Source organism: Grosmannia clavigera (genome assembly GCF_000143105.1).
Source record: "Grosmannia clavigera kw1407 unplaced genomic scaffold GCSC_113, whole genome shotgun sequence".
NCBI classification, from domain to species: Eukaryota; Fungi; Ascomycota; class Sordariomycetes; order Ophiostomatales; family Ophiostomataceae; genus Leptographium; species Leptographium clavigerum.
The window spans coordinates 749,453-766,331 of NW_014040831.1; the positions used below are offsets into that span (position 1 = coordinate 749,453).

At 55.9% G+C, this 16,879-nt stretch overlaps 4 protein-coding genes across 4 annotated transcripts; 1 reads left to right on the forward strand and 3 right to left on the reverse strand.

Annotated features, from left to right (window-relative positions):
• Positions 1-140: 140 nt before the first annotated feature.
• CMQ_4209 (uncharacterized protein) lies at positions 141-1,046 on the reverse strand (the record flags this gene model as incomplete). Its single annotated transcript, XM_014320147.1, has 1 exon — positions 141-1,046. One exon carries the CDS (start codon positions 1,044-1,046, stop codon positions 141-143), a length of 906 nt encoding a protein of 301 aa, XP_014175622.1.
• A 192-nt stretch (positions 1,047-1,238) lies between these two features.
• On the forward strand, positions 1,239-3,797 carry CMQ_4030 (DNA repair protein; the record flags this gene model as incomplete). Its single annotated transcript, XM_014319968.1, has 1 exon — positions 1,239-3,797. One exon carries the CDS (start codon positions 1,239-1,241, stop codon positions 3,795-3,797), a length of 2,559 nt encoding a protein of 852 aa, XP_014175443.1.
• A 359-nt stretch (positions 3,798-4,156) lies between these two features.
• On the reverse strand, positions 4,157-4,547 carry CMQ_4015 (uncharacterized protein; the record flags this gene model as incomplete). The annotated part of the gene is made up of 3 exons (XM_014319953.1): positions 4,157-4,164; positions 4,224-4,403; positions 4,535-4,547. The coding sequence occupies 3 exons, from the start codon at positions 4,545-4,547 to the stop codon at positions 4,157-4,159; spliced, it is 201 nt and encodes a 66-aa protein (XP_014175428.1).
• Positions 4,548-9,720: 5,173 nt separating this feature from the next.
• CMQ_3880 (copper fist DNA-binding domain containing protein) lies at positions 9,721-11,348 on the reverse strand (the record flags this gene model as incomplete). The annotated part of the gene is made up of 3 exons (XM_014319818.1): positions 9,721-10,988; positions 11,059-11,214; positions 11,273-11,348. 3 exons carry the CDS (start codon positions 11,346-11,348, stop codon positions 9,721-9,723), a joined length of 1,500 nt encoding a protein of 499 aa, XP_014175293.1.
• Between the last annotated feature and the right edge of the window lie 5,531 nt (positions 11,349-16,879).

Genomic DNA, 16,879 nt, shown 5'->3' on the forward strand with positions numbered 1-16,879 from the left:
GGCCACAACTCGGGTCCGGGCCACACATCGATTGGGATGGAGGTAGGGTGGAGTGGAAGGAGGCTTGGAAGAGGTGCGGTGTTGATGTATCGTGTTCGTGTAGCGGCAGTTGCAGACAACCAAACAAGACATATGTTCCGTCATCGAGCTGTCGTCTTTGCTGCTGCACGGGCGTATGTGATGGATTTGACAGTGGTTGGCCTGTAGTCTGTCGTGAGGTCGATGTCAGGTGATTGTTGTGTTGGTTGTACTTGCTGTACTTTCAGAGCATCCTGCATTTCCATTTCCCCCTTCTCCTCTCCCTTCCCCTCCTCCTCCTTCTGCCGCATTTCCCAAAATCCCTTGCCATAGCTGACGAGGATCTCGTCGCCCTTGGCGATGCCACCAGTACCTGCTGCCGCCCGCTTTCCTGCCGGCAGCACAAACACAGCCATGCCGCGCTCGCCACGCCGCGGGTCCCAGACCTCGCGAAACTCAGCATTGGGCCGCGGCTTTCCAGTGCCGCGATAGTCATTGACGAAGCGCGCCTCATTTCCAGCCTCGGCCGCATCTACAGCCACGTCGGCCGCCCGGTCAAGCCAGAGATCGTAGTCAGACTCCTTGCGGCCACGACTGCCACCGCCGCTGACCGAAACGTGTCCCCGGTGATACACTCCGAAATACGGCACCAGAAACGAGCCTGCTCGAAGCTGCTGTGCCGCAAAAAGTCCGCGCTGGCCGCAGGCCGGATGGCCGGCGTCGTCGATCGTCCGAATCTCCACCAGGCTGCTGGGACCGAAACGCTGAATCGACGGGATCTCAGACAGCGGCGCCACCACTCGACCCTGACCTCGACCTCCTCCCTCTTCGCCCGGCTGCGTCTGAAGCATCGTGCGCTGCCACGGCGCGATGCCCGCATACACGGGCGTCGTCAGATACGCCACATCGGACGGCCAATTGGTTGGCACCGCCTTGCTGGTGCCGGTGCTGGTACTGGGACCTCCGTTGTCGCGACCACCACCTCGACCACCATTTCTCCCTCGTTCGCTGCCTTGCTTCTTTGCCATGGTCGGATAACAGGTCTTGCTTCTCGCTCCTGCCGTCTGCAATTGGAAGCCCGAATTTCACCATTGCGTGGTGGTCACGTGCTTTCGTGGCAAAATCGCTTCTGGCAGTCGCGGGGGACGTAATGGCTGACTGAGAGTCGTTTCTCGTTTTCCCCCTCTCCTGTCATCCAACGACGGCAAACATAGATCAGCATGGTGACGACACGACGGTCTGCTGCGGAAAAGAGTGGTGTCGCGCTTCGTGCTGCGGCAGCACAGCGACAACGCTCGACGACAGGCGGCCGCTCGCGGTCGAGACCAGCCAGCAGCCAGGACGCAGGTCTGCCAGCAGTCTATGGAGAGATGCTGGCTGAAGCTGGTGTTGTGCCGACGCATTCGACGATTGAACCGCCACGGAAGAGGCTGAAGCGACCGGGCGAGAGGGCCGGTAGTAAAGAGGACGACGACGACAACGACAACCAAAACGATGACGAAGACGAAGATGTGGAATTTGAAGACATTGCCATTCCTTTGCCGGTGATCCAGACGGCTGAAATGGATTCGGATGACTCAGACGACTCAGACGACTTGGAAAGGGACGAGGCGGATGTCGAGGCTGCCGTCACAAGAACGGCAACCACAACAACTGGTTCCCCGGAAGCACCGCAATCGCTGGAACTGAACCTGACAGCGCACGAGAGCGCACTGGCGCAGCTGCTGCCACGACGCTCAAAGACGGCGGCCGGACGACGGAAGCCGCTGAGCCGGGCTGAGCGCATCGGCCGTCTAGACGTGCACAAGATGCACGTCATGTGTCTGCTAGCCCACGCGTCCCGCCGGAACCGGTGGTGCAACCGGGCAGCCGTGCAGGCGGCACTTCGGCCGTTACTCTCGGCCAAGACGGTCACATATCTCAACCCGGGTGGCCACCTGTCGCAGTTTGGTCGCACCGAGTCGCTCAAGAACGGGCTGCAGCAGGCCGCCGCCGTCTTCCGTGCCCGCTTTGTCGTGACCGAGCGCGGGATGCGACGGGCTCTCTGGGCCGAAGACGCCTCCCAGCTGCGCGATATTCAGCCGCCGGCCGACGGCGAAACTGTGCTCGATGAGGACGACTTTGTCCAGGCAGCCCGCTCACTGCGTGGCTCCCGCGACGTCGGCGCCCAGCTGTTTTGCGCCCTGTTGCGGGCTGTCGGCGTCGAGACCCGCCTTGTCTGCTCGCTCCAGCCACTCTCCTTCGTCGCCGGCGCTCCGACGATGCCGCGCCAGCAGAAGACACCAAAACGACCGACAAGGCCCCCCATCCCCGAGATCTACCAGTCGCCACCATCGCCCCAGCAGCAGCAGCAGCAGGACCCTTTTGTCTCGCCCCTCCGACGTCTCGGCCACCCCCAGGCTGCCGCTTACAACATCCCGTTCATGCCGCCGCCTCGCACGCCTCCACGGACGACGACGACGACGACGACACCAACTGCCGTCGTGCTCGGCGAGTCGGCCTTCCCGGTCTACTGGGTCGAGGTGCTGGACGTGGCCCACCAGAAGTGGCAGCCCGTCGACCCGCTCGTCACTGGCACCCAGTGGAAGCCAGCCCGGCTGGAGCCGCCTGCATCCGACCGCAGCAACCAGCTGACGTACGTGATCGGCTTTGCCGTCGACCGCAGCGCCAAGGACGTCACCCGCCGCTATGCCAAGGCCTACAATGCCAAGACGCGGCGAGCGCGCGTAGACGGACCGGCAGCGAGCACTCTGCCTCTGTCGGCATCGTCATCGCCTGCACTCACTGGCCCTCGGTGGCTCCGGCGCGTGCTGCGTCACTACCGGCGGCCCTACGAGACGGACGTGGACACGATCGAAGACACGGAGCTGTCGGCCATGGAGGCGCGTGAGCCAATGCCACGCAACGTCGCCGACTTCCAGAACCACCCGGTCTACGCGCTGGCCCGCCACCTGCACCGCCACCAAGTCCTGCTGCCCGGTGCCACGGCCGTCGGCACCGTCTCGGCCGGCAGCAAGGCGCCTAGTGAGCGCATCTACCGCCGCCGTGACGTCCGTCCGGTCTACACGGCCGATCGCTGGTACCGCCAGGGCCGCATCGTGCTGCCCAACGAAATCCCGGCAAAGTGGCTGCCGAAACGGGCGAGGAAGCGAGGCGATGACGACGACGACGATGACGACGATAGCAGAAACGACAAGTTACACCCAATACCTGCTGGCGTGCCCGCATTCACGCCCGAGCAGACGGAGCTGTACCGAGCGCCAGCCGTCGTCGACGGCCGCGTGCCCAAGAACAAGTTTGGCAACGTGGAGCTGTACGTGCCCAGCATGGTGCCGCCCGGGGGTGAGCATGTGGCCGACGAGGCCGCTGCCCGTGCCGCCTTTCTGCTGGGCGTTGACTATGCCCCGGCTCTGACCGGCTTCCGCTTCGACGGCGGCCACCACGGCACGGCTGTCCTGCGCGGTGTCGTCGTGGCTGCCGAACACGCCCACGCCGTCCGTGCCGTCCTGGCCGGACTCACCGACCAGGCAGAACTGGCCGAGGCCGAGAGGCGCTCGCGGCAGGCCCTGCGCATCTGGGCTGCGCTGTTGCGCGGGCTGCGCATCCGCGAGCGGATCCGAGCTGCAGCACAAGACCGAGGCAAAGATGTGGATGAGGACGAGGATGAGGACGGAGAGGTGGACCAAGAGCCAGACTTGGACGCCAGCGACGTGACGGACGAATACGACATGGTCATGGATGACGATCAGGGTGGCGGCGGCGGCTTCCTCCTCGACTGACGTTCTTCGTCATTGTGTCAATCAGTGTCAAATCTTGGGTATCTCGTATTTAACACTAAGGCAAAAAGGCAATAGCAATGGATATCATCGAGAAAGGTATTAAAACAACAGTTGGCGTCCTCCTCTTCGAATCGAGATATGCAGAAGCAAAAAGCACAAAGGAAACAAGACGAAAAAGGAAACAAAACCAGATAGGAAAGCAGAAAATCAAGCAAACAAGCACGCTGTCCAGATACCTGCTATCTGGACCAGGCGAACGACATTGCTGCAAGAAACCAGAGAGTGGGTTTCTTCGTCACGTGTAGGCATCCTTCCTCCCCCGACCGCTAATACGGTCAGGCCATCACTTGGGGTATAATTTAAGAGGCTGGGGTTCCACTGTATTAGTCATCGCTACATTTTGCAATCTCAGGCAGGCAGGCTTACCGGGAGCAGCAGCAGGCGTCTCTGCTGGCTTGGCCTCGTCGGCGGGCTCTGCAGCCTCGGCCGTCTCTGCCGGTGCAGCCTCGGCGGCAGCCTCGGTGGCCGGCGTCTCCTCGGCAGGCTTCGCCTCCTTCTTCTTGAAGATGGCCTTGAACTTGGTCTTCAAGTTCTTGAGAGCGTCGACTGCAAGGTGGGGCAAGCGATTCATCGTTAGCTCCTGTCACATCTCGGCGGGGCGCTCCTTCCCCGTGCACGTCTGTATCACGGGCCCCCATCTCCTTTTAGGGGTAGGATGATAGGGAAGGTCGACGTACCAAAGCCGGCCATTATTGCGGTTGTAGATCTGGCTTGATGAACAAGGAGAAGAATAGAAGGCTAGGTGCGACCTGCGAGCGGAATCGGGTAAGCAAAAGGTGTCGGGAGGCGAACGAGGCCAACAAGGCTGCCCGGGACTACTCACGAGAACGCAAGTGGCGGGATGCGTGTGCAACAGAAACTTGTTTGCCGGTGAAGGAAAGTAGAGAAGGATGGGAAGAAGGAAGAAAGGAGGAGACAGAAGACGGAGGGGGAGACTGAAAGAAATAGAGAGGCAGCCCGGAATAACGATAAAGCTGGGACCATGCCAGGCCTGTCCCTTTCTTTTCCCTTTTTTCCTCTTTTCCTATTTTAATCTGATTTATATTACCACGGCTATTTCTGGTTGGTCCGTCGCCCAGAGACGGCTTCCCCTTGATTGCATGGAAATTGCAACCAAAACAAGGGCGTCACACGTCGCCCAGAGACACTGCTTTATGCTGGTACGGGGGGTGCTACTCTGTTCACGGACGAGACGCTGCACGCTCACGGACTGCTCTGTACTCGTACATACATACTAGTAGTACGTCGTACGGCGTGCGCTGAGAGCCTGTAAAGTCTATTTGCCAGAGCGACATCGTGCCTTTGCGGTACGTCGCATCCACACGCTTCACAGCCTGTATAAAAACGGCGCCCCACTTGGATATTCACATAGCCGGTATTCGAGCTGGTCACTGCTCCGTACCCCTTCTTCCGGGCCCTCTCTTCGTTTACGAGTGCATCCGCTTTGTCGCCTGTCGTCCGCCCATCCTCTCGTCTCGTCGCCCTGCCTCTGAGCACGCCTCGTGTCCGGATGCCTCCCTTTTCCTCACCGCGCCTCTTCGCACAAACCCCCGTTAGCACACACCTGTCAAATGCACTCTAGACCCCTAAATCAAACACGTCGTAGTGGCAGGTCATGGTGCAGACCAATGCCGACTAGCGTCTCCCTAGCAGGAGCTAAGCCCATCATGTGGCCAGTGCACGATGTACCAGTGGGGTCTCTGGCCGCTGCTAATCTCCCACTTGCCTCGTTTTGCTCTCCATCAGGATATTGAATCGACGATGCTGGAATATCGGCCGAATAGGGGTGTTCCATCAGCAATTACGCTGAAATTGTGCTGGCGCTGAACATTCGCTCCCTGGAAATAACAGGACTGCACCGTCGTACGGCCGCTCTCCTATCCCCAGACTGGGTACAAAAGGCAAGCGAGGCCACTTTCGAAACCAGAGTCGCGACAAGCGATCTGACGATAGTAAAGGGAAAAGAAAATAAATACGGGCGCTCCCTCCCAGCTTTTGCTAGCGGCAAACATCGGTTTGCACTAGTTTGTATCGCAGACCACTACTGGTCGATGTGTCGCCTTTTCGGCCCAGATTCCAGTCACATGTGCTGTTCCTCAGCCACAAGATCTTCTGTGCTCGTATTTCGAAATGCAAGTGCACATGGTCAAAAGCATTCGCACTACGCCGAGTTTGGCCGATAAGCAGCCCGAGCTCGCAGGCTGTTGCCTTTTTGCCGTATCTGAACCCAACTTGTGCCGCTGACATGGCTCTGGTGGATTATCCCGCCAACCCCACAAGACCTTAGCCAAGTAGCCTAATGGTCGTCGTGTGTCCTTCCATGATTGCTTCTTTATGCCGCGATTACCACGATGCGAGAATCAAGATCTGGATGGAACATGGAAGACACTATCTATCCTGCTTAGTAATCGAATCTTCAAGGAAACCAACAGGCCAGGCTATCCGCGGAAGCCACCGTTTCGGACGCAGCCGCTTCTCCGCACGGCTTTTACCAGCTGTATACTGCCGAGTCTACCTGCCCAAGGCTCTGGCTTGTATCGTGCGTCGTAATGGGCAGGAGATTTTTTGTCCACGGAAGCTTGGGTCCGAAAGGGAAAATCTGCTGATGGTCAATTTCCGTTTGTATGGAGTATGAGCTTGATATACGATTGCAAGGTGCTATTGGACAATAGCCTCACTGGTCAAACATGGCATGTGTTCTCACAGGGTACATGAAAGCATAAGCTCTTTTTTGGCCCTTGGCCATCATATGATGTCTAGTTATTAAGTTTCGGCTCGACAAACAGTAACACCGGCAACTTATAGGGTAGATGCTCGTTGCCGAGACCTAAAAGACGTTGAGCTTACCACGAACCTCTTACATAAAAACATTAGTAATCCTTTGCTATGCTATTGTTTAGATTGGTCGAGTATACTGCAACTCACATGTTTCTCTCCTTACATTTGTGGAAATCGGGGTATCAATTCTTTGCTCGAAAAACTTACAAGCTATATGATATTTCTTGAAAAGTAAGAAAATCTTTCAATTCTTCGCACGGGCGGCTGCCGTCACCACCACCAGAAAGATGTCAGCTAGACCATATGACCAAGTAGGTGTATTAGACCCTAGAGCCCAAGTATAAAACGTGTTGCTCGGAATGTTTGTTTGCGGTTTGTGCTCACATCCACATCATACTATGTTGCGAGCACACGTCTTGACAGAGAGAGACTGAGTTGTCCGAAGTCTGTGAGCCTGTAATCCGTCTGTATCTTTGGTATACTAGGGGTAAACTCCAAAAGAGCATCCGCCACTGTGAAGGTTTCTGTGGCCACTCCTCAGAGACCAGACAAACTATCAGCAAAAAAAAAGCGAACTAATAAATGCCTCTTATTGACAAGCTAACCTTGGATTGACATTGCATATCCTGATGATGGCATGATGTGACACCTACGGACGTTTTGGTCCATAACAAAGTATTTATGGCAACCGATCAACAGCAACTTACGTGAAATATGAGCTCCGAAATTATGAGTCTGAGATCTCTTGTCTGTATCAGATGATAGATTATCCTTCTGCACGGAGGGCTCCATACACGAGTCCGGTTTGCAGCCTGTTGGATGGTACCAACCCCTAGTTCTGCAAGTCCTGACAGCACCTATTTGGGTCGGTCTAGACTGTCGACTACAACTGCATATTTCGTGCCTACTGGAGTGGATGTATCAATCCTTTTTTTTACAATTATATTCCTGTGTTTTCTTTTCCTGTGAATTAAGCATTTTCCTGAGTTTCAGTGGGCCCTGCATGAACGGAGAGTCCCGCGTTTGCCTTGTTTGGTTCGTATAAGCGGTGGTGGAGCTTCGCTACATAGTATATACTGCCATGCTGGCAGCGCCGGAAGCCATTGGCTGACCGAGGACGGTTGCTGGAGATGTCGCCTGACATACTTGCTCATTTCAATGCTTTTCTCACATATCATGATTAGGATAGCTGGAGGTTGTTGCTGACGAGAAAGCCCCCACATTCATGTCGGATATATCTGATGAGGCGCGGCCTCAGATAAAAGGGAAAAAAGACGCAACAAGAAGAGCGGTGGGAAGGGGACGGCCACGTCTCTGAGCTCTCCCCGCGTTCTCGATCCTTTGTGCACAGCAGAGAGACGGTGAGGGCAGTGGCATGCTCCAGGGAGGGAAGCAGCGCGGTAAGGGTGTGAATCTAAGGACAGCTAGACGGCCGGACGGGGAGTACGTGGCACAGAGAGACGCAAACGTACGAACAGGGCAACCGACATCATCACTTTGCATCATGCTCCCGCGGGGGAAGAACAAGGGGGGATGAGGAGGGGGGAAAGGGGGGGGGAGTGCACAGGAAGATAGCCGAGCTTTTTCCTGCTCTGTTTCTTTCAGCCTTACGTTGTTTCAGGCCGTCGGCCCAATATCGGAGGTCAGCCTGGGCAGGCCCGCCAGCGAATATCGAGACAAGGCTCAGAGGCGGGAGTCCACGAAGGCACCGGCGAACTCCGGCCAACTGAACTGCACAATTACACCGTATCTCTGACTTTGTTTGGCAGCGAGCCTGCAAGCCTGGCCTGATCGACAGCCCGCCCGGCTGCTAAGAGCGGCATTGCCAGTGGGGATCGCCCTCGATGCAACGATATCGGGGAGGGGGTGGACTGCAGGTGTAGGAGGTCATCTGTTGCAAATTTTTCTTCAACGTCTCGCCATTACTCCGTACACTAAGAGCGACAAGACGAGTGGGGGTCCACTGAGACGGGGCACCAGAACGGCGTTCACCCCCCAACTCGGGAAACAATAGGCGGTCCAGCCCCTGGAACAGCACACCAGCCGCTGCGACAGCACCGCTTTCCGGGTCTGCCGAATCGCCTCCGTAACCGCAGCTGCTAAGGCACCGCCCACGCCGTCGAATTATTACATCATCGCAAGCGTGCGGCCCTGCATATTTTACCATTTATCGAATTTTCAGCATGCCTTTTATTATTATCGATAGTCGCAGCTCCCTCCCTGCATGTGCATTAGGCAGGTCTTCGAGTAGAGTAAGCGCCATTCGGCCTGCTTACGGCCCGCATATGTAGTAGCTGAATTTGATATTTCAGAATAGCGAATGCCTTTTCTCAAAATAGTGTATGCCAAAATGCTATACATCACCACCGTATATTCTCCGTCACCGTCTAAACACGTCCCCGGGACGTGATCCCAATGCCCTCGTTCTCAAGCATGCCTGTCTTGCTTGGATCCCGTTCCTCTTGCAAACCAAAACCACAAAGCACAGTAGTTGTCGTGAATACGTAGCCGCCAGAAATGAACGCGTCAAGAAAATAGAGCACCGTAGCAAGTATATATATAAGAGCACGGAAATGAGCACCAGGGGCCAATAAGGAGGGCACCTCGGGACAACCAAAGACACCAAAACGCCCCCAAAACACACAAAGAAAGCATGTGTGGTGATATAAACAATCAATTCCTGCCGCCGGTTCAATGGGAAACGACACAACCGAAAACAACCAAAAACAAGGTAGATCCCAAAGAAATACCAGTCCTCCGAATGCCCTCCTTTTTATGATCCTGGATTCTCTTGAATTCAGTGTACTTTTTGTGTCTGGTTTTCAACTCCGGCTGTCGTGTCGTTATTCATCATGGATGTACCAAAAATCCTCGAAGACATGGAATAAGTAGAAATGAAATAGAAAGAAGAAAAAATAAAATAAAAAACGGGTCTGCAAGTTGAACGACACCACTCCAACTTGATTCGTAAATCCATTCGCGCCTAGACAGAAAGCCTCTCTGCAAGCAAAATCCCACCAGCCCGCTGTAAATGAACTAGGAAATGGTGAACAGAACGTCCACCTGTACACTTTACCGACGTTGTCTATTTCGACCCCCAGAAGGAGATCACGTCGGACTCTGGCGATTCGGTCATGGATGTGAGGCCCTGGTAATCCGGCATCCAGATAGCAGCATCGTCGTCTTCGAGAGTGGCACCATGCGCCATCGCACCGACGGCTGCTAAGGCCGCAGCATCGTCGGTGGTGGCGGCTGAGGGCGTGGGGAGGAACTTGTTGCCAGCCTTGTTTAGGCGCATATCGCTAAAGTCGTGGCGTATATTTACTGAAGACGCCAGGTGGTAGCTGCTGTTGGCGCGGGAAAAGGCAACGCTACTGCTTGCGGCATCCGTGGCCCCATCGTAGTCGTAGTCGTAGTCGTCCACGCCGGGCACCATCAAGTCCTCAGCTTCGGACACTTCTCCCGACGTGGCCGTGGTCATGGTGGGTGCCTGCTCGGATCCGTTGTACTCGTATCCAAATGTGCTCCCAAACCCAAATGGGCCGGTGTTGCCGAACTTGCCGGATTCATTTCCAGCATTGCCGCCGCTAATGCCGTTGGCACTGTTGGCGCCGAAAAACTGGTTCCAGTCGACTGCTGGCGCCTTGAGGCCAGCACTGAAGAGAGGCTGATCCGGGCTGTCGAAGGCGTTGTAGTTATAAGATATGTAGTCGACAGCGCCCATGTTGAGAGGGGGTAGTTGGCTGTTGTCGTTCAGCTGGTGCGGCTGCGGGTAGCTGCTATCGAGGTGCAGGGGCGAAGTAGTCTCCGACCGCGATAGCCGCTGCTCTTGATGTTCTGTCGCGTGAAAGGACAGCGGAACACTGGTTGCCGTAGTCGAAGCAGGCGTGGTCATGGAGAGGAAGCCCCCGCCATCGTCGGCTCCGCTGTCAGACTCGCCGAGTCCGCTGCTGTGATCGTCCTCCTCCGCTTCATCCTCGTTGTTAGCGGACTTTGAGGCCGCCATCAAGTTCGAAAGCACGCCAGTGCTACGCACCGAGTTGATTCGGCTGCTGGGATACGGGCTCGTCTTTTGGCTCTTTGCATGTTTGTGAGAGACTGGTTTGTGGCGGCCGTGTTCGTCAAAAGTGAGCGTACCCTCGGAGCGAGTGGTGTTGGCGCGGCGGCGGCGAATGGGGCTCTTGGGCGAGCTGAGGCCTGATGTTCCCAGGCTGGAAGCGGTGGTCGACATGGTGGCAGCCGAAGCTGTCTTGGCTGCTGCTGAGCCCTTTTCCGTCATGTCGGATGAGCTGGAGTCAGGATCCTTCTTGAAGGAGCAGCTGCACCGACCGCCGTGGTTGCAGCAGCAGCTCTCTGTAGGTTGGCGTTTAGCATCTTATAGCTACAGCATCATCCAGAGAGGTCGGTCGAGGACCGCTCTTACCTCGGTGACCGTCTATGGCGCCCAAATGAACGCATTTGGTTGTTTTCTCGCCGCAGTCGCACTTGACGTGGGCCGAGCGGTTCTTTCGCTGCGAGCGGCAGTGCTGGCACTGGGTGACCGGTCGACCTTTCTTGTTGATATGTTGTAATGGGCGCTCTGGAGGACAGTTAGCAAGACGTGCGCGAGAGTCGGGTATAAGAGGAATTGCACCCACCATAATGCTGGCAATTGCTGACTCGGTGTCCTCGTACACAGGCGTCGCAAGCCCATTTCTCGCCGTTGATGAGCATCTCTAATTGGTGAGAGAGGTCGGGAGGTGGATGGTGTAAGTTGTGTGGGGAATGCGGTCGAAAAGCCAGAAAGTGGCCCGGGACAGAGAGATCTGGGAAGGAAAGAGGGGAAGCAAGAGCAAGATCTAGAAAATATGTATATAAAAAAGAAAAAGGAAGGCAGGATCCGAAATTGACAAGGCGCTGGATAAAACGGAAACACGCTAAGGAGCGAGTCTCGGAGGCGCCCCTGTGGCTTTGAAGCAAAGAGCTGCAGGAGCTGACGGAAGGTGCGATGGACAGGCGGATAATTGCAACAGCAAGACTGAGTATTATAGACCAGAAGACAAAGGTCGAAGGACGAAGAGAAGCGAGCAGCAATCAATGGGATGCGCCTGGCAGAAGATGAGCAGGCTGGACGATTTCGGAGAGGTGTCCTGGTCGAGACGACGATGGTACTGTGTATGACCAGGGCCGGAGGCAGCGGAATGCGGGTGGAGGACTTGCGGCAGGTGGCGCTCGCACTGTTTTATAGAAGGGTACGACGGACACCGAAAAGGGCCGAGCAAGTACGGAGGGCGATTTTGGTGCAGGCTGGAGTCGACGGACCTGGACGGACGTCGGATCTGTGTTGCGCAGCTGGGAGCTGAGAACGTAGAGCGGGGTGTAGTGCGTTTGGGTGCGGATAGGTGCGTATAAGTGGTGGGTGGAAAGCGACAAGCGGTAGTACAGACGTGAGGCACAAAGAGCTGTCAGTTCCAAGCTTCCTGGAGACTGGATATGAAGAAGATCTGGTGTAGAGCCGAGGGAAGCTAGGAACCGGCGGTCGATGGACGGGGAAGGGGCAACATGGGCTCTTTTTATTCTTTTCCTGTTGCTTCGATGGAGTATGGAGTGAATGAGACGAGAAAGGGAAGCGCGGGTGGTCGAGCAAGACGGGGGGGGGTGGAGGAAGGAACATCGGCTTTGCGGCCGTTATACATAGAAGACAGTGGCACGAGAGTGAGAGGAGCCGTATCTCTGTACATCTCCTGCTACTAGTCAGGTAGGGGTATCTTTACGAGTATGCAGAAGGCAGAAGGCGGAAAGGCGGGCCAGGGTGGGTGTCCTTCTGTGTCTGGAGAAGAAGGAAAAGCAACAGCAAATAATAAAATAATGGAGTGTCCGACACACATCTGTGGGCCAGTGCAGGTCCCAGAAATGGACGGGAGATTTGGGGGTGGGAGGTACCTACGCATGGCGCGGGTTAAGTGCTGTTAGAGGAAAAAGACAGACGGAGAGGAGGGGGGGGGGGTGGGTAAGGTGGTGAGGGGGGTGTAGAAGGAACGTGATTGATTGCCCATCCATCTTCTTTCCTGCAAAAGCAAAACCTGCCTGTCAGGTCCAAACGAAGCTAACGCCGTCCTCGTTAGCATGCCTAGGGCCAAAAAAATCTTCCCCCCTCCTTCGTCCCCTTCACCCCTCCAGCTTCGTCTAGCGCCCCAAGGACAGCCCATACATGGTAGTCGGTGCTACAGAACACAGAAAGGACGTTGACCGCGACAGAGAAAAGGCAGCCGCCAGGGAGGAGGAAGGAGCAAGGGAAGAATGGGGCAATGGAGCAATGGCAAAACGTGCGAGAGTCGGCAGTTACGGAAGACACCAATACGCCAATACGCTAATACGGAGCTTCGCATCGCAGCTTCCAACCGCAAAACGTCTCACAACGCTGCGGCTGCTGACTGGTCGACAGTCGGGACGCCGCGGTGGCCGTTATTTCTTTCGTGCTATTATTCTGTCCGATTGTCACGAATCTGGCTATGGATCTTGCTATTCCCAGTTCGCCTCTGTAAACTGCTGTTGGCCGGTGCTTATTAGGCCCGATGTCTAGGACAAGCCTAAAAGTCCGAGAGGCCCAGACAGGCTTTGCCAATCGCCTCTCGTATGGGAAAGACAGACGCTGGGATTCGCAGCGGGTGTGGGACAACAGCTCAGCTGTCAGGCAGCCTGCTTTCCGCGCCCAGTGCTGGGCTGCTGCTCTGTGAACCCCCATGACACCCCCTTTGGGTTACTTTTTTTTTTTTTTTTGGGGGGGGGGGTGGGGCAAATCACCATTGCAGCACCTTCAGCAAGCCCATCCCGCTCTCGCCGAACAAGCATAAGTCATTCAGAGCACAGACAGATATCCCTTCGTTGGGAATGCACAAGTAAAAAAAACTCTGTCTGCTCTGGCGCTGTCGGTGTGGCCTATCAAGGGCAAAAAAAAAAAAAAAAAAAAAAAAAAAAGGAAAAAGGGAAAAAGGAAAAAAAAGTAACAGGAAAAGCAACAGATGGATTGTATCCCCCCCAGAAATATCCCGTGTCACGTCCAAGGCTGGCAGATAGTCCGATCGGCCATGGATTGCAGGCTATGGTTTCTTGCCCACTCCGACAGAGAGATCCCTGAGCATGAGAAGGCGATTATTTCTCCGGGCGCCACTTGTCTGATTGGGCTTATTTGATGAAATGTGGTAACGGAACGGCTGGGCAAGCCAGTTTCGCTACTGTTCGTATGTATCGATTTAGCAATAAGCTACCCCCCAAAGAGGAATGCCCCTAACGAGATAGGAAAGCTTTACGAGCAGTACTCGTACCCCGTATGTAATAATGGAGAGACGGAAGGCCAACGGAACCTGATCTTGAGAGGCGCGAAGCCACATCACTGTTGCATTTGGCTGCTGGGGGACTTTGCCCACCTCTGCCGCTGGACCTCTTCCCCCTGTCGTCCTCCGTTTCGTTTCTGTCGCTAGCTCACCCATCGGCGATGTGTTCCTCGACGGCGCGCGCGCTAAGACGAAGTTTGAACCGTCGGCTGTGGCTAATTACGACGTAAGCCTGCCGGTTTTGTACCATAGTAGCCGATCGAGTGGACTTGCACGAAACCGTTTCTACCCTGGTTGGCTGGCTGGCCGTCCTGCCGCGCCCGCCTGTCACCAATAGCGGAGGCATGGCTGGTTGACTGGGGAAGCAGACCGCGAGCAGCCCTTCCCTCTCGGCAATGAGGAGGACAACGAGACGGGCTGGCGAACTGTCCGTTCAGGGGACAGGGAACGGTCCAGTGGCCTGTCTAGGTTTCCACGACCGCCACACAACCCACACGGGCACGATACGGCGTACTCGTACGGAGTACATAGCCCTGTTCGAGTAAGATAGGATAGTACGAGCTGCTCTGGCCTGAGAGACTGCCCAGAGGACGTCAGACAGTGGGGACATGACATACGGCACGACTTGTTTTAGATTGTGGTGGGACCAATGAGCCACGACACCTTTTTTCCGCTCTTTTCCCATGTAAGATACTATGAGATATTCCTTCCAGGGCCTGTACTATGTAGACAAAAAAAAAGATATCTTACCTTGCAAGACGGAGCGCTGCCCGGGCGCGATACTTTAATGAGGGCACGAGTACTTTAATGAGGGGGGCGAAGGAAGAGGCCGAGAATGTCCTGCCGCTGCCGCTGCCGGCAGAGAAGAGGAGAAGGATCGCTGCTGGAAGGGACAGAATGCTGGGGTAAGGCACGAGTGGGCGGCCGTACTCGTAAGCGGTGCATGGCAGGCCGACATTACCCTTCGCCCGAGGATAAAGATGCATCTTACTATGTACGAATGGAGCCGGTGAGGATGACAGCCAGAAGGACAGCGGCAAAGGCCATGGCCAAGGCTGTTTTTGTTTTGTTCCGCCATCACCAAGGTGCTGGGCCCTGTCCGTAGAATCCCGACAGACAGGATGAAGGTGAAGAAGTAGGATACAGTTGCCCTTCTTGGGACGTTTGTTCCCCTGACATCGGACCACCTGCAGTTGTCGTGGCAGACAAAGTATCTTACGGAGCAGTCGTGGCAATCGTGGCCATCGTGGCAACCGTGGCGATCGTGAAAGGCACGGCAGTGATGGGGGAGTCGTGGCGTCGTGGCAGGACGGACAGGCGGGCAGACGAGCAGAAGCGCGTTGTCCGCGTTGTGCTGGGGGGGGGGGTCAATTGGGAGGGGGGCTGCCAGAATCGGCGGTGGATCATCAGGGCACGTAAAGATCAGCTGCTTTTTGCCTGTGCTTCCTTCGTGGAGGCGCGTGCCTTTTCGCGCGTCTTGCACGGCAGCATGGATGCGTGTGAGCCGACCTGACCGCCTCGAGAGCGCGACCTCTGGCGAGTACGAGTACAAGTACGAAGTACGAGCACAGGCCGATACGAGAGGCCATCTTCTGTCGGCGAAATGACCCAATACCGTGCCGGCCGGTCGCTCCGGCTGTGGGCTGCATCTGCACGCAAGGCATGAGGGCAAGACCCTGCCAATCGTCCTCTCTCTTTCGGCTGATTCGAGAGCAGGAGGGCCTGTACTCCGTACACTATGTAAGCCCCCATTCAGAAGCTACCGGCCCCACGCCCCGAACATGCGGCCAGGTTGACGTGCACCTTACGGGGGATGCGTACGCGAAGAAGAAAAAAGGAGGTGAGCCGGCTGCCGGACATCAGCAGCAGCAGCCGCAAGAGCAGCGGTCGCAAGAGTCGCAGAAGCAGCGGTCGCAATATCAGCAGGTCCTGCGCATGTCCTCCATGCGCATCCTCGTATCTTGCTACGTCGTATGTGCCTTACCAGCAGCACATCCCTGGCCGAGACAGGCTTTATCTTTAGCGCCTCGCTGGCCAGTTAGGGCCGTCTGGCCGGACCCCTCGTACTCGCCAATTTGTCGAGGCTGAGCCGCGGCGAAGGCCAGCCATGGTTTTGCGCATTAAATCAATTCGGAAAAGAAACGGCAAAATCTACCAACAGCCGACAGTGAGCGCGAGGCAGTGTTGTTTTGCGAGTATATCGTACGCATGCATGTGGCGTCATGCACAGATGAGAAGGACGGAGGGGGGAGGGAGACTTGGCCTTGTTTGATCCTGGGGGGACATTTTTCCTACTCGCCTTTCCCAACTTCCCAAACAAGTTCGCGCTTCTACCATCCGAGAAGAGGTACGTATACGTCTCCTTGGGGGGGGGGGGGGGGGTTTAAGGTGGGGATCTGGGATTTGGGGATTGGAGGACCCAATCGGTGATGTGTAATGTCAGGAAAAATAAGAGGGGCCCGGAGACGTCTGATGGGCTTTCGGTCAACCTGGACTGGCAGTCGTCGTCGTGCCATTCTGGCGGTTAGCACATCTCGCCTCTTATTTCCAATCTCGTAATTTGCCTGTTCATCTCTCCTATCACCTATCACGGCTCTCCGCGGGACTCGTGCTCAGATGGGCGCAAGAAAAGAAAAAAAAAAAAAAAAAAAAAAGAGGACATCCTTGGAGACGAGGGTCAGAATGGACCGGCAATCTGACCACACTACGAAAGACTCTTAATTCTATTTCCGCGACGAGGGCCACCGACAGTCCCGCCTGTCACGGGAGACGGCGGATTATTGTGCTGTTGTGCTATGTAGAAAGGCCGGATGTCGCAATGGCGCCTCAGAGACGGGCCGTTTGGGTTTTTTTTTTGGCCAATTCGTTCTCCGCTCCAGCAGAACGTCTGACATTGCTGCTACTCTGCGAGCACCCTACTTTTTTTTGCCT